Below are 25430 nucleotides of genomic sequence, written 5' to 3'. Positions count from 1 at the left end.
CAGGTTGGTTCCTGATCCAGCTGACAAGGCCACAGAAAACTCCGAATTTTATCATGCCAAAAGTGAGGGTTTCTGGGTGTTGTACAGGCACCAGCCCTGAAAACCTAAACTGACAAGTTCTTACCCAGTGCTGAAGTTGGAGATTCCCAGATTTGTCCCAGGAGAGGCCACGGGAATTCCAAGCCTCAGGAACAGGTTGGTCCCCGATCCAGCTGACAAAGCCACCAAAAATTCCAAATTTAATCATGCCAGAAGTGAGGTTTTCCATGCTTTCCAAAGGCACCAGCCCTGAAAACCAAAACTGAGAATTTCTTACCCAGTGCTGAAGCTGGAGATTCCCAGATTTGTCCCAGGAAATGCCACGGGAATTCCAGGCCTCGGGAACAGGTTTGTCCCTGATCCATCTGACAAAGCCACCAAAAATCATCTGGAAAAGCTGATCCAGGCCTCAGAAAAAAAACCCCAGAAGAATTTCAAGTCACCCCTGTTCTCTCATTTTCTACAGCCCTCAGGGAATTTCGTAATAAAATTCTGGAATTTGAATTGGAAGGGATCAGGATCGTGGAAGTCCAAGTGCTGCCCCTGCATTTGGGTTTTCTGTCCTGATTCCTCCAGGCTGGACTTCAGGAGACTCAGGGGTGGTTTGGGATTGTCAGGGATGGGATCCCAGCACTTCCACGGCTCCAGAATGTTCCATCCAGATTCCAAACCGGAGCCATGAGGGGAAACGGCTCCTCCACCATCCAAGTCTCCCCCTTCCTTTGCAATTCCCAGCTTTTAGGACCACAAAACCCAGAACCAGCAGAATTGGCACATCCAGGTGGCTCCAGAAAAGAGGGAATTTGGAGCTGTGACTCTCTGGAAGTGGAGCTGTTTATCCAGAATTTGGATAAAACCTAAAATTGATCCCTCACATTGACACATCATCAAAACCACCAAAAATGATGGAAATGAACCCAATTCAAAGCTGCACCACTTCACAAAATACTTTCCCTCAGGACAGAGTTTTAAATCTTGGCTTTAAAAAGACGTTGAGATGCTGAAGATGAAACACTCTTCCACACGGCTGCAGCCATGGGTTTTCTGACAGGTTTTTTATCTACCCACAATAATTCCAGGGACTTCCACGCCAAGATCAGAGCGCTTTCCTCCCAGGCTCACATTTCAAAAATGTGAAGAGCAATGGAAAATTGGGATTGAGAAGCTCAAAGATGAGCTTTTCTAATTTACAACCTCTCAATTCCTGAAGAACCCTGGACCAAATTCCACTTCTGCAGCTCCAGAATGTTCCATCCAGATTCCAAGCCGGAGCCATGAAGGGAAACGGCTGCTCCATCATCCAGATCTCCCCTTTCCTCTGATATTTCCCAGCTTTTGGGGCCACGAAACACAAAACCAGCAAAATTGGCACATCCAGGTGGCTCCAGAAAAGAGGGAATTTGGAGCTGTGACTCTCCGGAAGTGGAGCTGTTTATCCAGAGTTTGGATGAAGCCCAAAATCGATCCCTCACATTGACACATCATCAAAACCAAAAAATGATGGAAATGAACCCAATTCAAAGCTGCACCACTTCACAACAATATATTTTCCCTCAGGACAGAGTCTGGGGATATGGGATTTCCCAAAAAGCCTTCCCAGTTTATAAAATGGGATTACTGGAGATTTTGTGGAGAACAAAAAAGTTCCTTATCATGGAATGAGGGAATCCCAGGATGGTCTGGGTTGGAAGGGACCTTGAGGATGATCCATGGGCAGGGACACCTCCCACTGTCCCAGGCTGCTCCAAGCCCTGTCCAAGCTGTCCTCGGGATCACAGGTGGGATGTTCCTGGTGGGATCCATCTCACAGAGCTTCAGCCATCAAATCCCACAGGGATGCTCCAAAGGCTGGAGCCAGGCAGGGAGAGCTGGGAATGTTCATCTGGAGAGGAGAAGCTCCAGGGAGAGCTCAGAGCCCCTGGCAGGGCCTGGAGGGGCTCCAGGAGAGCTGGGGAGGGACTGGGGACAAGGATGGAGGGACAGGACACAGGGAATGGCTCCCAGTGCCAGAGGGCAGGGATGGATGGGAGATTGGGAATTGGGAATTCCTGGCTGGGATGGAATTCCCAGAGCAGCTGTGGCTGCCCTGGATCCCTGGAATGTCCAAGGCCAGGTTGGAGCAGACGGGGACAGTGGGAGGCGTCCCTGCCCATGGAATGGGGTGGGATCATCCATAAGGTCCCTTCCCACCCAATCCATCCTGGAATTCCCTTATCCCCACAAACAGGAGAACATTTGAATTCCAAATCCATGCTCCCACTCCCATCTCCCCCATCCAGCTGATCCAGCCTTATCCATCCACAATTCCCACCGGCCTTCTTTGTTCCTCTCTTTTTCCTTTCCTTTCCTTTTCCTTTCCTTTCCTTTCCTTTCCTTTCCTTTCCTTTCCTTTCCTTTCCTTTCCTTTCCTTTCCTTTCCTTTCCTTTCCTTTCCTTTCCTTTCCTTTCCTTTCCTTTCCTTTCCTTTCCTTTCCTTTCCTTTCCCCTTTCCTTTCCCCTTTCCTTTCCTTTCCTTTCCTTTCCTTTCCTTTCCTTTCCTTTCCTTTCCTTTCCTTTCCTTTCCTTTCCTTTCCTTTCCTTTCCTTTCCTTTCCTCTCCTCTCCTCTCCTCTCCTCTCCTCTCCTCTCCTCTCCTCTCCTCTCCTCTCCTCTCCTCTCCTCTCCTCTCCTCTCCTTTCCCTTTCCCTTTCCCTTTTCCTTCCCTTCCCTTTCCCTTTCCTTTCCCTTTTTTCTTTTCTTCTCAGTTTTTTTAAAGGAATTTGGCCCAAGGTATTTCCTTGTAAATTGGAACACGATTTTTTTTCCCCCCATTATTTCCATGGATTTAAAAAAAAACCAAACCCAACCATGGTTACAACCAAGGAGAGAGGGGGGAAAAACCTCACCCCGTTCTCCAGGGGTGTTTATGAGCTCAAGTCTTCCCAACGTTTTTTTTTTTTTTTTTTTTTATGGAAATGTAGAAAAAGATGCATTTCAGGAGTTTTTTCCAATTTTTTTTTTTTTTCCTGGCCCCCCTTCATCCCTCCATCCCTAATGGCTCTCCCAAAAAACATCCCGTGGGCATTTGCTGCAATAAAGCACAAAAACGAGGCCAAACCGCCCGAGAGCAGCCAAACCCAGGCCGGAACGGGATTTTTCTCACTCTGGGAATTTGCTGTGCTTGGAAGCAGCAAAATCCATTAAAAAAAAAAAAAAGTGTGGAAAACCAGGCAGCCCTAAGGCCACGGAGAGCAGCTGGCATCGGGATCGAGGCTTTCACGCTGAGGATACAACAGGGGCGGCTCCCAAGGTGTTTTTCCTCTCTTTTTGGGAAGCGTTTTCCAGGCCTGACTCACCTCCGGGAGCTGGGAGGGCTCTGGAGAGGATGTGGGGAAGGAAGAATTCCCAAATCCAGGAATCTCCTCTGAGATCCATGGAGAATTTGGAGGTTGTTCCAGAGGGAGCCATCCCTGAGGTTTCCAGAACCTCCATTCCGGGTCCTGTTCCCAGATTTGGCACCTAGGACATGGAATTCCCATTGGGAATCTCTCAAATCCCACAAATTTTGGGATTCCCCAATGGAGTTTCAAGCTGGTGTGGGATTCCAAAGAGTTTGGCATCTACAGCCAGCAAAAGGAGTCGGGAATAGGGCACAAAGAATCCCAGAAAATCCCAGAATGGTTTGGGATCTAGAGCCTGGAAAAGGAGTCGGGAATACAGCACAAAGAATCCCAGAAAATCCCAGAATCCCAGAATAGTTTGGGATGGAAGGGATCTTAAGGATCATCCCATTCCAATCCACTTCTCATGGAAAAAGGGGCTTGGAGCAAACTAGGATAATCTCTGGAACCTCCATTCCGGGTCCTGTTCCCACATTTGGCACCCGAGATTTGGAATTCCTGCTTGGAATCCCTCAAATCTCTCATGTTTTGGGATTCCCCTATGGAATTTCAAACTGGTGTTCCAAAGACTTTGGGATCCACAGCCAGCAACAGGAGTTGGGAATGCAGCACAAAAAATCCCAAAATGGTTTGGGATGAAAGGGATCTTAAGGATCACCTCATTCCAATCCACCTCTCATGGAAAAAGGGGCTTGGAGCAAACTAGGATAATCTCTGGAACCTCCATTCTGGGTCCTGTTCCCACATTTGGCACCCGAGATATGGAATTCCCGTTTGGAATCCCTCAAATCCCTCAAATTCTGGGATTCCTTTACGTGAAATCCCACACCAGCTTGAAATTCCAGAGTTTGGGATCTAGAGCTCACAAAAGTAGTCAGGAATAGGGCACAAAGAATCCCAGAGAATCCCAGAATGGTTTGGGATGGAAGGGATCTTAAGGATCATCCCATTCCAATCCACTTCTCATGGAAAAAAAAGGGCTTGGAGCAACCTGGGGTAGTGGGAATTGTCCCTGGGGATGGAGCTGGATGACCCTAAAAAACCCCTTGTACCCCCAATCCATTTGGGAATTCCATCCAGCAGCACCTCCAGCTCCTGTTTTCCAGCTGGGTGTTCCCAGCATGTCCCAATTCCCGGGATTGCTCCTCCACAGGGCAGAATTTCTTCTTCTTAAATCCATGAGGATCCCACCAGCCCACTTTTCCAGGATTTTGAGGCCCCTCTGCAATATCAGCCACTCTTCCCAGAAGATCACGGAATTCCAAAATGGTTTGGTTGGAAGCTTGAAGCTCATCCAGAGCCACCTTCCAGCAGGGAATATTTTCCATGTTTTCAATCCCAAATAATGCCATCCCAAAGCCCAACCCCACAGAGTCCATGAGATCCCAGGAAAACAAGGATGGATTTTTCCTGCCAATTCCCAGCCAAGTGAAGACAGGAGAGAAAAATCACAATTCCAAGAGATTTAATTAAGAAGGAATTACAGGTGGAAAATCCTTCTGGCACATGGAATTCAGCCAATGTACAGCTCCAGGATGGGTTTCCCAAGGAATATTCCACGTTTTTTGGGATATGTTGGACTCAACACAACCCACAAAATACGGAGTCGGTGCTAAAACCACACGACAATAAAAAATATGGCACAAAGAACACCCCAAAACCGCTCAAATCCTCAAGATTTCCTTTTGGGAATTCTGGGTTGGACTCACCCCACTCCCAGATCCCATCCCAGCCTCACCAAACACGGATTTGGTGCGAAATCCACTTGGAAATCCATGGAAAAATGAGGTGCAGGATGTTCCTTCTCCTCTCACGGTAAACCAGCAGCGATTGAGGGTTGGGAAACATCAGGAGAAACTCCAGGAGGATTTTATTCCCAGGAAAACATTGATGGATATGGAATTATCACCGGATTTTCCAATAAAGTGCATGCCAGGAAAAACTTGGAATAAATTTTACTCCAGTCCTAACTAAGCTGAAGAAATACAAACCTTGCAAACAACACCCTCAACATGGTTCGGTGTCTTTTTCTCCCAAAATTAGGCTGGATTCCAAAAAAATGGGAAAAATTCCCACAGGAAAAAAAAAAAAAAAAAGGGAAAAATTCCCACGGAATCCAAGGATTTGAAGCTTCACTGTTCAAAAATATTGCACTGGAAGTGTCGGGTTTGAAAGCGACACCAAAAATACTTAAATTAAAATAAAAAAATAATTTAAAAATAAATATTTAACGGCAGCTCCTTGGAGGTAAAAGAGCTGGAGAAGGCAGGGATTGATGAAATGGGAATTTTTCCTACAGAATATCAAAAATTTCCGAGGGGAATCTCTGCTCTCAACAGAGCCAAGTGTAAACTTCAGACTTTAATTGAAAATATTCCCTTTTTTTTGTTTTAGGAATTCTGGAAAAGGCTTGAAATGTTTCATCACCGCTGAGTGCAAATAAATTTAAAAATCAGGATCAGCTCCAAAGGCTTTTAGGGAAAGAGCTGGAGAGGGAATTCATGGGCTGGAAAGCAGCAAAATGAAAAAGCACAGTAATTAATTGATGAATTAATTAATGAATTAAGTCACTTTTGTCACATCCCTTCCTATTTACAGGGTTTGGCAGTGGAGAACCCACAAGTTCTGTTTCATCCCGAATGGAAATTTGGATCTTTCCCCCCAAAAAAAGCTTCCAAACCTCATCCAAGATCCAAACCTCATCCAGGGTCCAACCATCATCCAAAATCCAAACACTCTCCCAGATCCAAACCTCATCCAAGATCCCACCATCATGCACAATCCAACCACGATCCAAGATCCAACCACCATCCAACATGCAAACCTCATCCAAGATCCAAAGGTTATCCAAGATCCAACCATCTAAGATCCAACCGTGGTCCAAAATCCAATCATTATCCACAATCCAACCATCCAAGATCCAAACCTCATCCAAGGTCCAAATGTGATCCAAGGTCCTCATCTCAGATCCAGCCATCCAAGATCCATCCATCATCCAAATCTCATCCAAGATCCAACTGCCATCCAAGATCCAACCATCATCCAATATCCAAACACTGTCCAAGATCCAACTCTCATACAAGATCTAAACGTGATCCAAGATCCAAATGTGATCCAAGGTCCAAAAACTGTCCAAGATCCAAACTTCATCCAAGATCCAACCCTCATCTAAGATCCAACCATCCAAGATCCAACCATCATCCAAAATCCAAACACTGTCCAAGATCCAAACCTTATCCAAGATCCAAACATTATCCCAGGTCCAACCTTCATCTAAGATCCAATCATCTAAGATCCAATCATGGTCCAAGATCCAACCATCCAAGATCCAAGCATTATCCAAGATCCAACCACAGTGCAAGATCCAGCCATCCAAGATCCAATCATTATGCAAGATCCAACCATCCTCCAACATGCAAACTTCATCCAAGATCCAAACATTATCCAAGGTCCAACCTTCATCTAAGATCCAACCATTCAAGATCCAACTATGGTCCAAGATCCAACCATCATCCAAAATCCAAACACTGTCCAAGGTCCAACTGTGATTCAATGTTCAAACACTGTCCAAGACCCAAACCTCATCCAAGATCCAACCATCATCCAAGATCCAATTGCATCCAAGATCCAATATCATCCAAAATCCAAACCTCATCCAAGATCCAACCACCATCCAAGTCCAGGAAACCGCTTCAATCCTCTCAGGAGCTCACCCCCAGCAGCGCCATTTTCCAAACCTCATCCCAAACCCTTCCCAAAGCGTCTCTGGAAAATCCAGTCCTGAACATCCCGGCTCCCCCACCCTCCTGCTCCGGCGGGAAGCTACGTCAGCTTCCTCATCCTGCGGTTCTGCCGCTCGATGGTGAGCGTGGCGCGATCCACGGAGCTGCCGATGGAATCCAGCGCCTCGTCCTGCCGCTCCAGCTCCGCCTCCGTCTCCAGCGCCAGGCCCTTCAGCTTCTTCAGGATCTGCGGAGGGAAATGCGGAGAGCTCGTGGTGAGGGCCCCGGAAAAATGGGAAAATTCATGGATGACATCCCAGAATCCCAGAATTTGGGGACTTGGGAGCAATGGGATATTCATGGACTGATATCCCAGAATCCCAGAATTTGGGGCTTGGGAGCAATGGGATAATTCATGGACTGACACCCAGAATTTGGGGCTTGGGAGCAATGGGATATTCATGGACTGACATTCCAGAATCTGGGGGTTTGGGAGCAATGGGATAATTAATGGACTGATATCCCAGAATCCCAGAATTTGGGGCTTCAGAGCAATGAGATATTCATGGACTGACATCCAAAAATTTGGGGGCCTGGGAGTAATAAAAAAATTCATGGACTGATATCCCACAATCCCACAATTTGGGGCTTGGGAGCAATGGGATAATTCATGGATGGCATCGCAGAATCCCAGAATTTGGGGGCTGGGAGAAATGGGATAATTCATGGACTGACATCACACAATCCCAGAATTTGGGGGCTTGGGAGCAATGGGATATTCATGCACTGATATCCCAGAATCCCAAAAATTGGGGGCTTAGCAGCAATGGGATAATTCATGGACTGATATCCCAGAATTTGGGTGGGAAAGGACCTTAAGGCTGATCCAGTTCCACGCAGGGACACCTCCCACCATCCCACATGGATCCAACCTGGACTTGGACACTTCAGGGATCCAGGGGCAGCCACAGCTGCTCGGGGAATTCCATCCCAGCCAGGAATTCCCAATTCCCAATATCCCATCCAGCCCTGCCCTCTGGCAGGATATTTTTCCAATTAGAAAGAAATAAAATGAAATCAATTAAAATGAAATAAAATCAAAGAAATTAAGTGTAAAAGAAGGAATAAAAATTCAAATAATTAAATTTTAAAAACTAAAATAATCCAAGAATTTAAAAAAATAAATAATAAAAATATTTAAATAAATACTAAGTGAATAATGAATGAATTCAAATTAATAAAGATTAAATAAATAATAAATAATCTTTACATCATTTAATAATTTAATAATTTATAAATGAAAGAAAATAAAAAATGAAAATCAAATAAATATAATTTAAAAGTAATAAAAATAAAAAATTTAAAACATTTAACAAATATAATAACATAACACAAATAATATAAGTAAAATAAACATAAATTACAATCAAATCAAATAATTTTAAAAATAAATATAATTTTAAAATAATGATTAAAAAACCAGAATAACATAGTGATAAAGTTCTGCAATGGCTGCCCGGGGAGGTGGTGCAGTCCCCATCCCTGGGTGTGTTTAACAAAGCCTGGATGTGGCACTGGGTGCCAGGGTTGAGTTGAGCTGTTGGGGCTGGGTTGGACTCGATGCCCTTGAAGGTCTCTCCCAACCTGGGAATTAATTCTGGCAAATTCCATCCCCATTCTCACCTGCCGGAGCTCCTTGGCCTCCTCCTGGGACACTTTCTGCAGCTGCACCTGCTCCTTGTCCGGCCCTTCGGGACTCGCCGCGGCCCCCAGGAATCCTGTGGCTGCCAGAGAATCACAGAATCACAGAATCACAGAAGTTCAAGGCTGGAAGAGACCTATAAGATCATCAAGTCCAGCCCATGTTCCAACTGTTCAACGAGATCATGGCAGCAAGTGCCACATCCAGTCTTTTTTTGAACTCTTCAAGGGATGGTGACTCCACCACCTCACTGGGTAAATGATTCCAGTATCTGACCACTCTTTCTGTCAAATATTTCCTTCTTAATTCTAACTTACATCTCACTTGACGCAGCTTGAGACTGCGTCCTCTTGTTCTATCTGCTGTCACCCGGAGAAAGAGACCGACCCCCAGCTCAGCACAGGCACCCTTCAGGAGAGACTGACCCCAGCTCACCATGGCCACCCCTTCAGGAGAGACTGACCCCAGCTCAGCACAGGCACCCTTCAGGAGAGACCGACCCCAGCTCAGCACAGCCACCCTTCAGGAGAGACCGACCCCAGCTCACCATGGCCACCCTTCAGGAGAGACCGACCCCAGCTCACCATGGCCACCCTTCAGGAGAGCCCGACCCCAGCTCAGCACAGGCACCCTTCAGGAGAGACCGACCCCAGCTCAGCACAGCCACCCTTCAGGAGAGACCGACCCCAGCTCAGCACAGCCACCCTTCAGGAGAGACCGACCCCAGCTCACCATGGCCACCCTTCAGGAGAGACCGACCCCAGCTCAGCACAGGCACCCTTCAGGAGAGACCGACCCCAGCTCACCATGGCCACCCTTCAGGAGAGACCGACCCCAGCTCAGCATGGCCACCCTTCAGGAGAGACCGACCCCAGCTCACCATGGCCACCCTTCAGGAGAGACCGACCCCAGCTCACCATGGCCACCCTTCAGGAGAGACTGACCCCAGCTCACCATGGCCACCCTTCAGGAGAGACTGACCCCAGCTCACCATGGCCACCCTTCAGGAGAGACCGACCCCAGCTCAGCACAGCCAACCTTCAGGAAGTTGTAGAGAGCGATGAGGTCGCCCCTGAGTCTCCTTTTCTCCAGGCTGAACAACCCCAGCTCCCTCAGTCTCTCTTCACATGGCTTGTGTTCCAAGCCCCTCACCAGCCTCGTTGCCCTCCTCTGGACACGCTCAAGCATCTCAACGTCCCTCCTAAACTGAGGGCCCAGAACTGGATGCAATACTCCAGGTGTGCCCTCACCAGTGCCGAGTACAGGGGCAGAATGACCTCCCTGCTCCTGCTGGCCACTCCATTCCTGATACTGGCCAGGATGGCATTGGCCCTCTTGGCCACCTGGGCACACTGCTGGCTCACATTCAATCGACTGTCACCAGCACCCCCAGGTCCCTTTCCACCTGAGCACTGTCCAGCCACACCATCCCCAGCTTGTATCGGTGCAGAAATTCCACATCAGGGAAAAATTCCTGCCTGGAAAGGAGGGGGAGCTTCAGGAATTGCCAGAGTTGGGGAATCCCTGGGAATGCCCAAGGGGAGCGTGGGAGAACGGAACTGCTGCTCGTGGAATCCTTCGGGATCGTTCTGGAATTCTGGGATCAAAGTGCTTGGGCTGTGCTTTGCTCCATGGGAATCTGGGAATGCCCAGGATCCAATTTTTCCCATTAAATTCTGATTTTCTGGGAATATTCAAAGTGCATTCCCTACAATTTCTCTTTAGTTTTCTCCTTTTTTAAAATTTTCTCTTCATTTTTTCTCTTTTATTTTTTCTTCATTTAATTTTACTTCATTTTATTTATGGTTTGTTATTTTATCTTCATTTTATTTTTATGTTATTTATGTTATTTTATGTTATTTTCTTTTTTAAATAATTATTTTTTAAATTTCATTTCTTATTTAGGGAGCCTTTTTTATTTATGTTTTGTTACTTTATCTTTATTTATTTTTATGTTATTTATGTTCTTTTATGTTCTTTTCTTTTTTAAATAATTATTTTTTAAAATTTTATTTCTTATTTAGGGAGCCTCTGGAAAACAGGATCATTTGGAATGTGAAGATTCATGGGAATTCTCAGCCATTCTTTGGGATAAAATTGGATTAAAACTGTTCTAAAATTTCAATGTTTATCCAAAAAAAACCCACTGGAAAAAATTGCAAAGCAGGTTAAAAAAATTGAGAAAGTAATAATAATAATAATAATAATAATAATAATAATAATAATAGATGTTATTGTTATTGTTATTATCATCATCATCACTATTTCAATAATAACAAATTAATTAATGATTAATATTTTTAAAATAAAATTAGCCAGTAAGTATTAAATAAAAATAATTCCCTAAATTCCTTTTCCACATGGAATGAAGCCAAAGTGGACTTTTTTTGGAATTTCTATAAATTTAGGCATAAACTGAGGCCACGGTTGGTGTAAACAAAAGATCCAGGTGGGTTTGTGGCAGTTTTGAGGGAAAATACAGAATTTCCCCAAAGATTTCCATGCCCTGTACGGTGATTTATGCCAAAAATCTTTGGATTAATTTCCTATTGGAAAACAGACCGGGGGAACAGAAAAAACTATTTTTTTCCCCTCCTGATTTGAGAAAAAGGGAAAAAAATAAGAAAAAAAAAAAAAGGAAAAAAAATCAGTTTTCTATGGAAAAATCCCAAAGGCTCTCACACAGTCCGTGAGCGCCACCTTGTGACAGAATGGGAACGGTGACAAATCCAAGGAAAACACAAAACAAACTGGAAAAATCAGGATTTCTATCAGCTCCCTTCTGCTTCCCAAAGTTTTCTACATTAACCAGGGAAGGAGAACAAAATCCAGCTGGAAAACAGCAGGAAAACCTCTGGAAAAGGGCTGGAGATCCAATTATTTCCTGGAATTCCCTCAGGAACGAGGAATTTTTTGGGATAACAGGAAATTCTAGAGGCCAAAATTTACTTCCTTAAAAATCCAGCAGCTTTTCCAAGCTGGAATATTCCTCAAAACCAGGATATTCCCCTTCCCTGCTGGGATTCCAAGCAGAAATTGGTGGATTTATGAATTTATCCCAATTTTTCAGTTGTTTTTGGTTCTGGATCCATCTTTTCTTTGCTCTTTTAGGATTAAAAATTAGGAAAAAAAAAAGGATTCAGGGATGTTGGAAGAATAAATTCCAAGCTGTTGAAAATTCCAAGGCTGGGCTAAAAAACCATCCTGGAATTTTAGGATTAATAGTAAAAAATGTCAAATTTCTTGTTGGGAATTTTCGGGCTCCAAAGTTTTCTTAAAATTACTCCAAAATTTCTGGAATTCCCATACCTGGACATGTCTAATATCAAAATCCTGGAGTTACTATGGGAAAATCAGGTTTATCCCATGTTCTAACTCAAGATTCCTGGAAAATTGGGGAAAGGATTTAGGGGAATTAAAGGTTTAATATAAATATTGGATATGGGATATTGGATATTAAATATTGGCTATGGAATACTGGATATTGGAAATTGGATATGGGATATTGGACTTGGGATACTAGATATGGGATATTTTATATGGGATACTGGATATGGGACATTTGATATGGGATATTTTATATGGGATATTGGATATGGGATGTGATATATTAAATATCAGACATGGGATATTAAACATTGACTATGGAATATTGGATATTACACACTGAATATTGGATATTTACTACTGGATATGAGATATTGGCTAATAAATACTGGGTATTAGTGACTGGATATTAATTATTGAGAATTAGCTATTAAACACTGGATATTGGATATGGGATATTAAACACTGGGTATAGAACATGGAATATCCATTATTAAATACTGAATACCAGATATGGTATATTTGATATGGGATATTGGACATGGGATACGGGATATTTGATATGGGATATTGGATATTAAATATTGGGTATTAATAATTGGATATTAATTATTGGGTATTAAATACTGGATATTGGATATGAAATACTGGTTATTAAACATTGGCTATAGAACATGGAATATTCATTATTAAATACTGAATACCAGATATGAAATATTGGATATGGGATATTAAATATGGGATACGGAATATTGAATATTGGATGTTGGATATGGGATATTGGAGAGTAATTATTGGATATGGGATACGGGATACTGGCTATTGGATATTAATTATTGGGTATTGGATATTAAATACTGGATATTGGATATGGAATACTGGATATGGGATACTGAGTATTGAATATCAGATGTTGGATATGGGATATTGGATATGGAACATTGGATACTGGCTATTGGATATTGAATACTGACTACTTGACATGGGATATTGGATATTAAATACTCGTTATTATTTATTGGATAGTAATTATTGGGTATTGGATAGCAATTCTTGGGTGTTAATTATTGGCTACTGAATATTGGATATTCCCTTCTAGCTGGGAATTAACTCCAGAAAAAGCAGCAGCAGTGCCAAAGGCTCTGAAGCCACCTGGAGTTTATCCCTTGGATTTACCATGGACTCACTCACCATGGCCTCTGGAATATTCCTTGGAAAAACCTTTGGAGCATGGAACCCCCTGGCACCCCCAGATGGATGCTCCCAAATCCACTTGATATTAAACACTGGATACTGGATATGGGATATTGGATATTGAACACTGGATACTGGATATGGGATATTGGATATTGAACACTGGATACTGGATATGGGATATTGGATATTAAACACTGGATACTGGATATGGGATATTGGATATTAAACACTGGATACTGGATATGGGATATTGGATATTAAACACTGGATATGGGATATTAAACCCTGGATACTGGATATTACACACTGGATACTGGATATTAGTTATTGAGTATTGGATAGTAATTATTGGGTATTAATTATTGGCTATGGAATATTGGCTATTCCCTTCTAGCTGGGAATTAACTCCAGGAAAAGCAGCAGCAGTGCCAAAGGCTCTGAAGCCACCTGGAGTTTATCCCTTGGATTTACCATGGACTCACTCACCATGGCCTCTGGAATGCTCCTTGGAAAAACCTTTGGAGCCCGGAACCCCCTGGCATCCCCAGATGGATGCTCATAAATCCACTTGATATTAAACACTGGATACTGGATATGGGATATTGGATATTAAACACTGGATACTGGATATGGGATATTGGATATTGAACACTGGATGCTGGATATGGGATATTGGATATTAAACACTGGATTTGGGATATTAAACACTGGATACTGGATATTACACACTGGATACTGGATATTAGTTATTGAGTACTGGATAGTAATTATTGGGTATTAATTATTGGGTATTAATTATTGGCTATTCCCTTCTAGCTGGGAATTAACTCCAGGAAAAGCAGCAGCAGTGCCAAAGGCTCTGAAGCCACCTGGAGTTTATCCCTTGGATTTACCATGGACTCACTCACCATGGCCTCTGGAATGCTCCTTGGAAAAACCTTTGGAGCCCGGAACCCCCTGGCATCCCCAGATGGATGCTCATAAATCCACTTGATATTAAACACTGGATACTGGATATGGGATATTGGATATTGAACACTGGATGCTGGATATGGGATATTGGATATTGAACACTGGATACTGGATATGGGATATTGGATATTAAACACTGGATGCTGGATATGGGATATTGGATATTGAACACTGGATACTGGATATGGGATATTGGATATTAAACACTGGATACGGGATATGGGATATTGGATATTGAACACTGGATACTGGATATGGGATATTCGATATTGAACACTGGATACTGGATATGGGATATTGGATATTGAACACTGGATACTGGATATGGGATATTGGATATTAAACACTGGATTTGGGATATTAAACACTGGATTTGGGATATTAAACACTGGATACTGGATATTACACACTGGATACTGGATATTAGTTATTGAGTACTGGATACTAATTATTGGGTGTTAAGCTGGGAATTACCTCCAGGAAAAGCAGCAATGCCAAAGGCTCTGAAGCCCCCTGGAGTTTATTCCTTGGGTTTATCACGGACTCACTCACCACGGCCTCTGGAATACTCCTTGGAAAACCTCTGGAGCCTGGAACCCCCTGGCACCCACCTGCCTGCCACATGGACGTCCCCAGATCCGCCTGAGGGGACTTCCTGGCTCCGGCAAAGCCGAGAGCATCCTCCAAGAACTGGATTTTCTTGCTGAACTGCATCTCCAGGATGGGGATGGCCTCGGGCATGCGCGCGGCCAGGAGCCGGAAGGAGGTGTCGGGTTTGCCGATGAAGCGCTGCCGCACGCTGATCTCGTAGGGAGTGTGCACCCAGATGTCGTCCACGTCCCGCGCCTCGAAGCGGTGCAGGAGCTGGGAATTGCAATCCTGGATCTCCAGGCCCGAGGGGAGCACCGTGAGTTTGCCGGGTTTGGCGCTGGAGTCTGTCCTGTGCGTGATGATCACCGGGATTCGCAGCAGGATTCCCTCCTGGCTTTTGGGATCTGGAGCTGCGGGGGTTTCCTTGGGCTTTGCTTCCACAGGGGATTTCCAGAGTTTGGTGCTGAAGGGCCACCAGGAGGGAGATTCCAGCTCTGTTAGCAGCCTGGAAGAGGGAAGGGAGGGTCGGGAGAGGGAAAAGCTCTGGATATTCCAGCAGTTCCAAGAAAATCCCCACAGACACGGAAATTCCTTAATCCCTCCTCAAACGCATCCACAATTTCCCAGGATGCAGGAAACTGAACATTGGAATTCAATTGAATATTGGATTCCCTTCCAGCTGGGACCCCACCTTCTCCTCACAATCCAAACAATCCACTGGAAAAACTCCCAGAATCCCAGCTGGGAAGGAAGGAATGGAAGTGGATTTTTCCAGACCCATTTCCATGTGTCTGCTCCTCAATATTCCCACTCCTACCCATCCATTACCACTTCCAAGGCTTTTCCTGCTCCTTTTTCTTCACCCCCTCAGCCTGATGCCTCTTCCTTTGCTCCACACCCAAATTCCCAGATAAAACAATAAAAATTCCAGCTTTATGCTCCAAAATCCAGCAGAAACTTCCCAGAAGTGTCCAGACCCCACCTTCCCATCAGTGTTGGAGCAGCTCCATAAGGAAAACATTCCCAGCAAACAGGGAAGGGAGCCAGAGCTGGAACTGTTCAGCTTCAGCTCCTGCTCCAAGGATAAGGAAAACATTCTCCTTTTTTTCAAAGGAAAACTGACAATAATCATCCTTAAAATCTCAATTTAATCCCATTTTCATTCCCTGTTTTAAGTCCATTAAAACCTTGGGATACTCCCAGGAATTCCCTGCTCTATAAATTCAATAAAACTGAGAATTCCCCGCTGGAATTCCCTGCTGCAGCTCCAAGCTGGGTAATGTTCAGCCACCCTTGAATCTGTGGAATTCCAAGTCCCTTCCCACACTCTGAGTCCTTTCCCACTCCTCTCCTGGTGCTCCAGAGCTGCATTCCCCTCACTCCTGCTGGAATTTTATCCACAGGGTTCCAAGATAAGGAAATACTTGGCACAAATATTCCCAGGAGCCCTGGCTGCTCCCACTCCTGACAATTCCTGCTTTTCCTGGGTGTTGGAATATTGGATATTCCAATCCTGTCACAAGCTCACCCAAAATTCCCAATTTTGGCTTCTTTCCCATTCAATCTGAAGTGTTTTAAAGGCTTGTGGATATTCCTAGAACATCAAGGCAAAGGATTTCCAGGGAAGCTGTGGGGGAAAAGGGAGGGAAGAAAAGAGGGTGGGAAAGGGAAAAAGGGCGGGAGAGGAAAAAAGGGAGGGAAACAAAAATGGTGGGGGAAAATCATGAGGGACAAAATGGTGAGGGAGAAGAGCAGGAAAGGAATAAACAGAGAGAAACAAAAACAGTGAGGGAAAAAATGGTGAGGGAAAAAATGGTGAGGGAAAAAGGGTGGGAAAGAAAAAAAAGAGCAGGAAGATGGGATGGGGTGGGGTGGGGTGGGGTGGGGTGGGGTGGGGTGGGGTGGGGTGGGGTGGGGTGGGGTGGGGTGGGAAGGGAAGGGAAGGGAAGGGAAGGGAAGGGAAGGGAAGGGAAGGGAAGGGAAGGGAAGGGAAGGGAAGGGAAGGGAAGGGAAGGGAAGGGAAGGGAAGGGAAGGGAAGGGAAGGGAAGGGAAGGGAAGGGAAGGGAAGGGAAGGGAAGGGAAGGGAAGGGAAGGGAAGGGAAGGGAAGGGAAGGGAAGGGAAGGGAAGAAACAGAGGGAAACAAAAACAGCGGGGGAAAAGATCATGAGGGAAAAATGGCGGGAAGGAACAGGCGGGAAGGAAGCAGCACAGCTCAGGATTTCCCAGGAATGGCAGCAGGGATGGGCACTGCAAACCCTGCTCCTATCCCAGTTTTATTCCTATGGAGCAGGGCACGGGCAGGAGGAAGGAGATTGGGGCACTCCTGAATTCCCAGAGCTGAATTCCCAACACTCCCTGAGCCCATGGGCACAAAGGCTTGGACTGGAAGGGATCCTAAGGGTGATCCCATTCCATGGGCAGGGAATTCCCACTGCCCCAGGGTGCTCCAGCCTGGCCTTGGGCACTGCCAGGGATCCAGGGGCAGCCACAGCTGCTCTGGGAATCCCATCCCAGCCAGGAATTCCCAATTCCCAATCTCCCATCCATCCCTGCCCTCTGGCACTGGGAGCCATTCCCTGTCCCCAGTCCCTCTCCAGCTCTCCTGGAGCCCTTCAGGCCCTGGAAGTTGCTCTGAGCTGCCCTGGATTTTTCCCTTCTCCAGCTGAGCATTCCCAACTTCCTCAGTCTCTCCTCATGGAGCTGCTCCATCCTTCCAATGAAAAATCCACAGTTTCATTATTTCCCAAAGCCCTCCCCCAGGAATCCCAGGCCCACCAGCCCATTCCCAGCTGTGGGAACGCTCCCATTCCAAACCTGTCAGCCACATCCATGTCCCCCTCGATCTTGTGCAGTCCCCTCATGATGTTGTCGAACTGCTCCCCCTGGGCGTGCAGCACCCTGGCCGTGTCCTCCAGGCGTTTCTGGGATCCCTCCAACATCCCCGTCAATTCCCTGCCCTTGCTGGACTCCAAGGCCGCTCCCGCTCCCCCCTCCTGGCTGGACACCAGCTGCTCCCTCCAGAAATGCTCCAGGATGTTGAACACCACATTCCTGTTGGGATGCAGCGAGCTGAACCAGTGCTTGGTGCCTTTCTCCAGGACGGTGAGGGAGCTGAAGATCAAATGGGAAGATTCCTTCTTGATCTCGCTGATGCCGGAAAGATGGAAATCCACCAGGAGCTCTCCCGTTTTGTCAGCCCTGAATCTGATGGAAGTGGCAGTCAGGGAGAGCTTGCCAGGGATCCATTGCTTGCTGGTGTCCAGGTAGTAGGAGCAAGGCCAGGAATGGATCCGGATGTCCTCGTTCATCAGCTCGCTCTGCCCGGCCGCCTCTCCCAGGGAAACGCTCTCCAACCCAGCCGGAGACACTGAAACCCAGGGGGAAAAGCAGGAATCCTGAATAAACACACAGGAATTAATCCTAAGTATGCAAGGAATTTGGGAAGCATTTCTAACCACAGGAATATTCACTCTGGAAAAGCCCATCATGCATTTTCCCAAGAATCCCATTCACATCCTGGAATATTCCCATTCCTCTTACCTTGGTTTACCACAGAGCAACAGGTACTGAGGAAAATCCCAGATATCCCAAAATTCAAGATTTTCTCAGGAAAAGCCCATCAGCATCACTGGCCATGCATTTTCCCAAGAACTCCATTCATATCCTGGAAAATTCCCATCCAAGCTCATCCTCAGCTTCCCATTGATCAAGAGGCACAGAGGAAAATCCCAAATATCCCAAAATTCAAGATTTCCTTTGGAAAGGCTTGTCAACATCACTGATCACCCCATGTTCCCAATAATTCTATCTATATTCTGGAATATTCTCATTCCCAGCTCATCCTCAGCTTCCCACAGACCAACAAGTACTAAGGGAAATCCAGGACATCCCAAAATTCCAGATTTCCTCTGGAAAGAGCTTTCAACATCACTGGTCACCCCATTTTCCCAATAATTCCATCCATATCCTGGAATATTCCCATTCCCAGCTCATCTCAGCTTCCCACAGACCAACAGGCACTGAGGAAAATCCCAGATATCCCAAAATTCCAATTTCCTCAGGAAAAGCCCATCAACATCACTGGCCATGCATTTCCCCAAGAATTCCATTCATATCCTCGAATATTCCCCTTTCCATCTTATCTCGGCTTCCCCCACAACATGCACTGAGGAAAATCCAGGATATCCAGAAATTCCAGCTCATCCATATTTCTAAATCCCAGCTCTTTGGAATGCCACAATCCTTCATCCAGGAGACTCCTGAGGGATTCCACAAGAAATTCCTTCAACTTCTTCCAAAATGTTCCCTCACAACTTCTTCCCAGATCTGTCTTTCCCTGTGGAGACTCTCCCATTATCCACACTCTTTTTTTAGGATATAATCAGATTTTTTTGCCACAAAATCCTGAAATTCCATCCACAGCAAGGCCTGGATCAGCAGCAGGGAGATGTGGATTTGACATCCATGAAAAGGTCAGGATTGGCAGAAAAATAAAACATAAAAACCCCAAGATGCTTCTGAATTCTTTGTAAAATCAGGAATAGGTCTGGAAACTTGGGAATTCACAGTCCTTCATCCAAGAGACTCCTGAGGGATTCCTCAAGAAATTCCTTCAACTTCTTCCCAAAATATTCCCTCACAACTTGTTCCCAGATCTGTCTTTTCCTATTATCCACACTTTTTTTAGAAAATAATTGGAATTTTGGCCACATCTGCCCCCAAATCCTGGCATTCCATGCCCAGCAAGGCCTGGAGCAGCAGCAGGGAGATGTGGATTTAACATCCATGAAAAGGTCAGGATTGGCAGAAAAATAAAAAATAAAAACCCAAATTGCTCCTGAATTCTTTGTGAAATCAGGAATAGGTCTGGAAACTTGGGAATGCCACAGGTTTGGAAATGGGAATGTCACAATCCTTCATCCAGGAGACTCCTGAGGGATTCCACAAGAAATTCCTTCAGCTTCTTCCAAAATATTCCCTCACAACTTGTTCCCAGATCTGTCTTTTCCTGCTATCCACACTTTTTTAGGAAATAATTGAATTTTTGGCCACAGATCCTGGCATTCCACACCCAGCCAGGCCTGGAGCAGCAGCAGGGAGAGGAGGATTTGGGATCCAGCAGGGTCACGGGGATTCTGCAGGAATTCTTTCCCTGAACATCACCCAGTGGTTATTTCCATAAAAAGGAGCTGATTCACCTTTGCTGAGATCACCCAATTAACCAGGAGCGTTACTCATTAGTTAATTAGGGGGAGGAGCTGTCCCCCCATCCCTGGTGATGTTCCCATCAACATTTCATTCCCAGGCTTTTTTTTGGGAATGATGGCCAGAAAATTCCTGTACATTTTATTGGTTATTTTTATTCTCTCATTCTGAACAGCCAAGAATTCCACAGGGTGGTTTAATCCCAGATCTAAACCTGGGAAATGCTGAGCTTCAAACTCCTGAGAGCCACAATCAGTAAATGAGTTTATAAATCATACCCAGTCGCTCTTTTTATAATTGAGACTCAATTCCAGGATTAATAAATCCACAAATTCCAAATTTAGGATTTTCCAAGCTGTGAAGTATCCAGGCCTGACCTCACTCCTTCATTCCCAAGCCTCACTTCTGTTTCCTCACCCCAAGCTGGAATTCCTCCCTCCTGCCCAGGATTCCCATCCCATTCCCAGGAGTTTTCCTCTTCCCCACCCCAACGGAGCAGAGAATTCCAAAGGTTTGGGTTGGGAGGGACCTCAAGGATGATCCCATTAATGGATCCTCCACCATCCCAAGATGGGTCCAAGCTGACCTTGGACACTTGCACCCTGTGGAATTCTCAGCAGAGGGTTTGTTCCATCCAAAGGGGATCACCTGCAATGGCCACACCATTGTTTGCCAGTTGTTCACTAACTGAGGCATCTCAAACCTTGATTTCATTTCAATCTCACTCACAGTTTCCATATTCTCAAAATCTTTTGCCAGGCAATCACATGAGGGAATTTTCCCAATATCCAACCAAAACCTCCCTCTGCTCCTGTCCCTGTTCCCTGGGAGCAGAGCCAGACCCCAAAAGTTCCCCTGCTCCTCCTTTTCCTCAGGGTGAGCATTCCCAGCTCCCTCAGGGTTCCCAGCCCAGCTCTCATACAGCTCAGCGTTATCTGCTGGGGAGCATGAAACAGAAAAATTATCAACGTGATTGTCTGGGAAAAGATGTTGAGAATATGGAAACTGTGAGTGAGATTGAAATGAAATCAAGGTTTGAGATGCCTCAGTTACTGAACAACAGGCAAACAATGGTGTGGCCATGGAAGGTGATCCCCTTTGGATGGAACAAACCCTCTGCTGAGAATTCCACGGGGTGGAAGTGTCCAAGGTCAGCTTGGACCCACCTGGGATGGTGGAGGATCCATTCATGGGATCATCCTTGAGGTCCCTCCCAACCCAAACCTTTGGAATTCTCTGCTCCATTGGGGTGGGGAAGAGGAAAACTCCTGGGAATGGGATGGGAATCCTTGGCAGGAGGGAGGAATTCCAGCTTGGGGTGAGGAAACAGAAGTGAGGCTTGGGAATGAAGGAGTGAGGTCAGGCCTGGATACTTCACAGCTTGGAAAATCCTAAATTTGGAATTTGTGGATTTATTAATCCTGGAATTGAGTCTCAATTATAAAAAGAGTGGCTGGATATGATTTATAAATTCATTTACTGATTGTGGCTCTCAGGATTTGAAGCTCAGCATTTCCCAGGTTTAGATCTGCTGGGGAGGATGAAACAGGAAAATTATCAGTATGATTGTCTGGCAAAAGATGTTGAGAATATGGAAACTGTAAGTGAGATTGGAATGAAAGCTTTGAGATCCCTCAGTTACTGAACAACTGGAAAACAATGGTGTGGCCATGGAAGGTGATCCCCCTTTGATGGAACAACACCCTCTGCTTGCAGACAGGCCCAAGGGGCAGAGCAGACCCTGCAGCTTGGCAGAAGGGGCCCAAAGAGGAGTTTGTAGGGTTTGAAATGTAACACAGTATGGTGATGTAGGAATGTGTCACAGACCTGTTTTATGAGAAATCCTTTCCTTAGGATTTTTCCTCCTCAGAAGCTGGGAGGCCTCAGGAACAAAATGTAAACAATGGTTATCTGCTGCTGTGGAATGCAACAGCTGCATCTGGGATTGGGCTCATGGGGTTGTTTCTAATTAATGGCAAATCACAGTCAGCTGGCTCGGACAGAGAGCCGAGCCACAAACCTTTGTTATCATTCTTTGCTGTTCTATTCTTAACCAGCCTTCTGATGAAATCTTTCTTCTATTCTTTTAGTATAGTTTTAATGTAATATATATCATAAAATAATAAATCAGCCTTCTGAAACATGGAGTCAGATCCTCGTCTCTTCCCTCACCCTCAGACCCCTGTGAGCACCATCACACAACAGCCTCTTGCACCTGGCTCAGGTTTTCTCTGTTTATTATTTTGCGTTTATTAAACATTTTGTTTCCAACACTGCAACAGAAGCCATCCTGATTTTTATTTTTTATGCCTCCAAAGGTAGCTGAGCTACCTTGGGTGTGTTATAGACCTCCTGGAGCTCATTAGACCTGGCTCAAAGAAAATACCTTAGCACAGCAATGTAATGATTCTTACAGGCTGTATGGAAATGCTGTAGGATTTATAGCTTGTATTAGATTGGTGAGAATTAGAATATTCAACACAGAAGAAGATTTATTGTATTGTAATAGAAATCTCACTCTCTCATCCTCTCTCCCCCTCTCTTCTCTCAGTCCTGCTCTGAGCTGTGGCTGGCAGCCCCCAGCAGGGCCCTGCACCCAGGCCCTGTGCAATAAACCCCAAATCCCAGCAGGGCCCTGCACCCAGGCCCTTTGCAATAAACCCCAAATCCCAGCAGGGCCCTGCACCCAGGCCCTGTGCAATAAACCCCAAATCCCAGCAGGGCCCTGCACCCAGGCCCTGTGCAATAAACCCCAAATCCCAGCAGGGCCCTGCACCCAGGCCCGGTGCAATAAACCCCAAATCCCAGCAGGGCCCTGCACCCAGGCCCTGTGCAATAAACCCCAAATCCCAGCAGGGCCCTGCACCCAGGCCCGGTGCAATAAACCCCAAATCCCAGCAGGGCCCTGCACCCAGGCCCTGTGCAATAAACCCCAAATTCCAAGACTGAGCTCCAGAGATCTCCTGTCTCTGTCCATCCCCACTGTCGTACCCCCCTTCACTCCTACAGTTACCCGGGAATTTACTGATCTCCCCCAATCCCCTCACCCAGCTCCCTTCCCTGTCCATCAATCCCCCCTCCAAATCCCGACTCCTCTCGAGCCTTCCCTCGGTGCCAGCTCAGCCCAGGATCCACCTCACGGAGCCTCCCCAGCCCCATCCCGAGCCCCTCCATTCCCGGGCCCCTCTCCAAGTCCCGGTTCCCGGTGTGGAACCGCCCCAGCCCCGTTCGAGCCCACGCCAAGCCCTGACACAAAACCCGCCCCAAGTTCCGACATAAAAACTGCCCCAAGTGCCCACACAAAAACCGCCCCAGCCCCGGTTTGAGCGCGCCCCAAATCTCCACACCAAACCCGCCCCAAGCACCGACACCAAACGCGCCCCAAGTCCCCACACAAAACCCGCCCCAAGCACCGACACCAAACCCGCCCCAAGTCCCCACACAAAACCCGCCCCAGCCCCGGTTTGAGCGCGCCCCAAATCTCCACACAAAATCCGCCAGGCCCGGTCCAACACACCGAGCATGGATCTGAGCCCCCCCCAGCCCCATCCCCAACCCCAAACTCCACCTCGAGCCCTTCCCGCTCCATTCGGAGCCCCTTCCGTGCCAATTCCAGTCCCTCCCGCCACATCCAGGCTCCCCGGTCCCGGTCCGAGACCACACCGACCATAGATCAGAGTTTTCCCCCCAGACCCCAACTTCTGACGCCTCAGTCCCATTTCCAGCCCCAAGCTCCACCTCGAGTCTCCCCGGGCCCATCCGGAGCCCCCCAAGCCCAAATTTGTGACGCCTCAGCCCCATTTCCAATCCCAAACTCCACCTCCAGCCCCTCCCGCCGCATTTTGAGTCTCCCCAGGCCCAGCCGGACACTCCCGGTCCCGGTCCGAGACCACACCGAGCGTGGATCGGAACCCCTCCAGCCCCAAACTCCACCTCGAGTCCCTCCAGCCCCATCCAGACATTCCTGGTCCAAAACCACGCGACCACGGAGTGGAGCCCCCCCCAGGCTGTGACTCCCCCAGCCCCATTTCCAATCCGTCTCCATCTCCAGCCCCTCCGGCCGCATTTCGAGTCTCCCCAGGCCCAGCCGGACATCCTCAGTCCGACACCACCGCGGCCACGGATCAGAGCCCCCAATCCCTGTCCGCAGCCCTGCCAAGCCCCAATTTGTGACCCCCACACCCCATTTCCAACCCCAAACTCCATCTCGAGCTTCTCCCGCCCCATCCACATCCCCCACTCACGGTCCGGCACCACCGCGGCCATGGTCCGGAGCCCCCCTAAGCCCAAATTTGGGACCTTTTCCACCTCAAACTCCACCTCCACCCCCTCCCGCTTCACTTCGAGCTCCTTCAGCCGCATCCGGACCCCCCCCGGCCCCCTCACTCCCTGTTCGGAGCTCCCCTAAGCCCAAATTTGTGAGCCCCCAGCCCCATTTCCAACCCCCATTCCCAAGCTCCACCTCGAGCTCCCCCCGCCCCACTTCGAGCCTTCCCGGGCCCGGTCCGAGACAACACCGACCATGGATCAGAGTCCCCCCAACCCTCAATTTTTGTCGCCCCAGTCCTATTTTCAACGCCAAACTCCACCTCGACCCCTCCCGTCCCATTTGGAGCCCCTCCGGCGCCATTTCCAATCCCTTCAGCCCCATCCAGACCTCCCTGTCCCGGTCCGGCACCACCGCGGCCATGGATCGGAGACCCCCCAAGCCCCAATTTGTGTCCCCCCCAGCCCCATTTCCAGGCCCAAGTTCCACGTCCAGCCCCTCCCGCCCCATTTGGAGACCCCCCCAGCCCCATCCGGACCTCCCTGTCCCCGTCCGACACCACCGCGGCCACGGATCGGAGCCCCGCATTCCCTGTCCGGACCCCCCCAAGCCCCAATTGTGACCCCCAAGCCCCATTCCCAATCTCAAACCCCACCACCAGCCCCTCCGGCGCCATTTTCAGTCCCTCCAGCCCCATCCGGACCCCCCCGGTCCCAGTCCGACAGCACCGCGGCCATGGATCATAGCCCCCCCCCATTCCCTGTCCGGAGCCCCCCCAAGCCTCAATTTGTGACCCCCCAGCCCCATTTCCAGCCCCAAGCTCCCCGTCCAGCCCCTCCCGCCCCATCTGGAGCCCCCCGGGCCCGTCCGAGCCCCCCCAGCTCCCCACGCACCTCCCTCAGTGCGGCACCGGCCCCGCTCCGCGCCTGCGCCTTCCGCGCGCTCTCATTGGCTGAGCCTCGCGCATCTGAGCGTTCCTATTGGCTGAGCCCCGCGCCGCTGCGCTCCGCTTTTGACCTCCCCCCCG

The 25430-nt window shown here is 47.4% G+C and overlaps 2 protein-coding genes across 4 annotated transcripts; one reads left to right on the top strand and one right to left on the bottom strand.

Moving 5' to 3' along the window:
* Positions 1–4866: 4866 nt before the first annotated feature.
* Positions 4867–25345, bottom strand: SNAP47 (synaptosome associated protein 47). 3 transcript variants are annotated; one of them, XR_009115051.1, is made up of 6 exons: positions 25297–25345; positions 17746–18298; positions 14950–15434; positions 8824–8924; positions 6171–7387; positions 4867–6116 (listed from the first exon to the last, which is right to left on the bottom strand). XR_009115051.1 is itself a non-coding variant. In XM_058031656.1 (5 exons), the coding sequence occupies exons 2-5, from the start codon at positions 18237–18239 to the stop codon at positions 7241–7243; spliced, it is 1227 nt and encodes a 408-aa protein (XP_057887639.1). In that variant the 5' UTR covers positions 18240–18298; positions 25297–25345; the 3' UTR covers positions 4867–7240. The 3 variants fall into 3 exon arrangements, 2 of the variants coding, with proteins under 2 accessions (XP_057887639.1, XP_057887640.1); XM_058031656.1 differs by having other exon boundaries at positions 4867–7387; XM_058031657.1 differs by lacking the exon at positions 25297–25345 and adding an exon at positions 18472–18521 and having other exon boundaries at positions 4867–7387.
* Positions 8953–10583, top strand: LOC131087940 (cell surface glycoprotein 1-like). The gene is made up of 2 exons (XM_058031661.1): positions 8953–9096; positions 9332–10583. The coding sequence occupies exons 1-2, from the start codon at positions 9073–9075 to the stop codon at positions 10520–10522; spliced, it is 1215 nt and encodes a 404-aa protein (XP_057887644.1). The 5' UTR covers positions 8953–9072; the 3' UTR covers positions 10523–10583.
* Positions 25346–25430: the final 85 nt, after the last annotated feature.

This window comes from Melospiza georgiana, chromosome 1, assembly GCF_028018845.1.
Source record: "Melospiza georgiana isolate bMelGeo1 chromosome 1, bMelGeo1.pri, whole genome shotgun sequence".
Taxonomy (NCBI): domain Eukaryota; kingdom Metazoa; phylum Chordata; class Aves; order Passeriformes; family Passerellidae; genus Melospiza; species Melospiza georgiana.
This window is presented reverse-complemented; position numbering and strand designations above follow the sequence as displayed.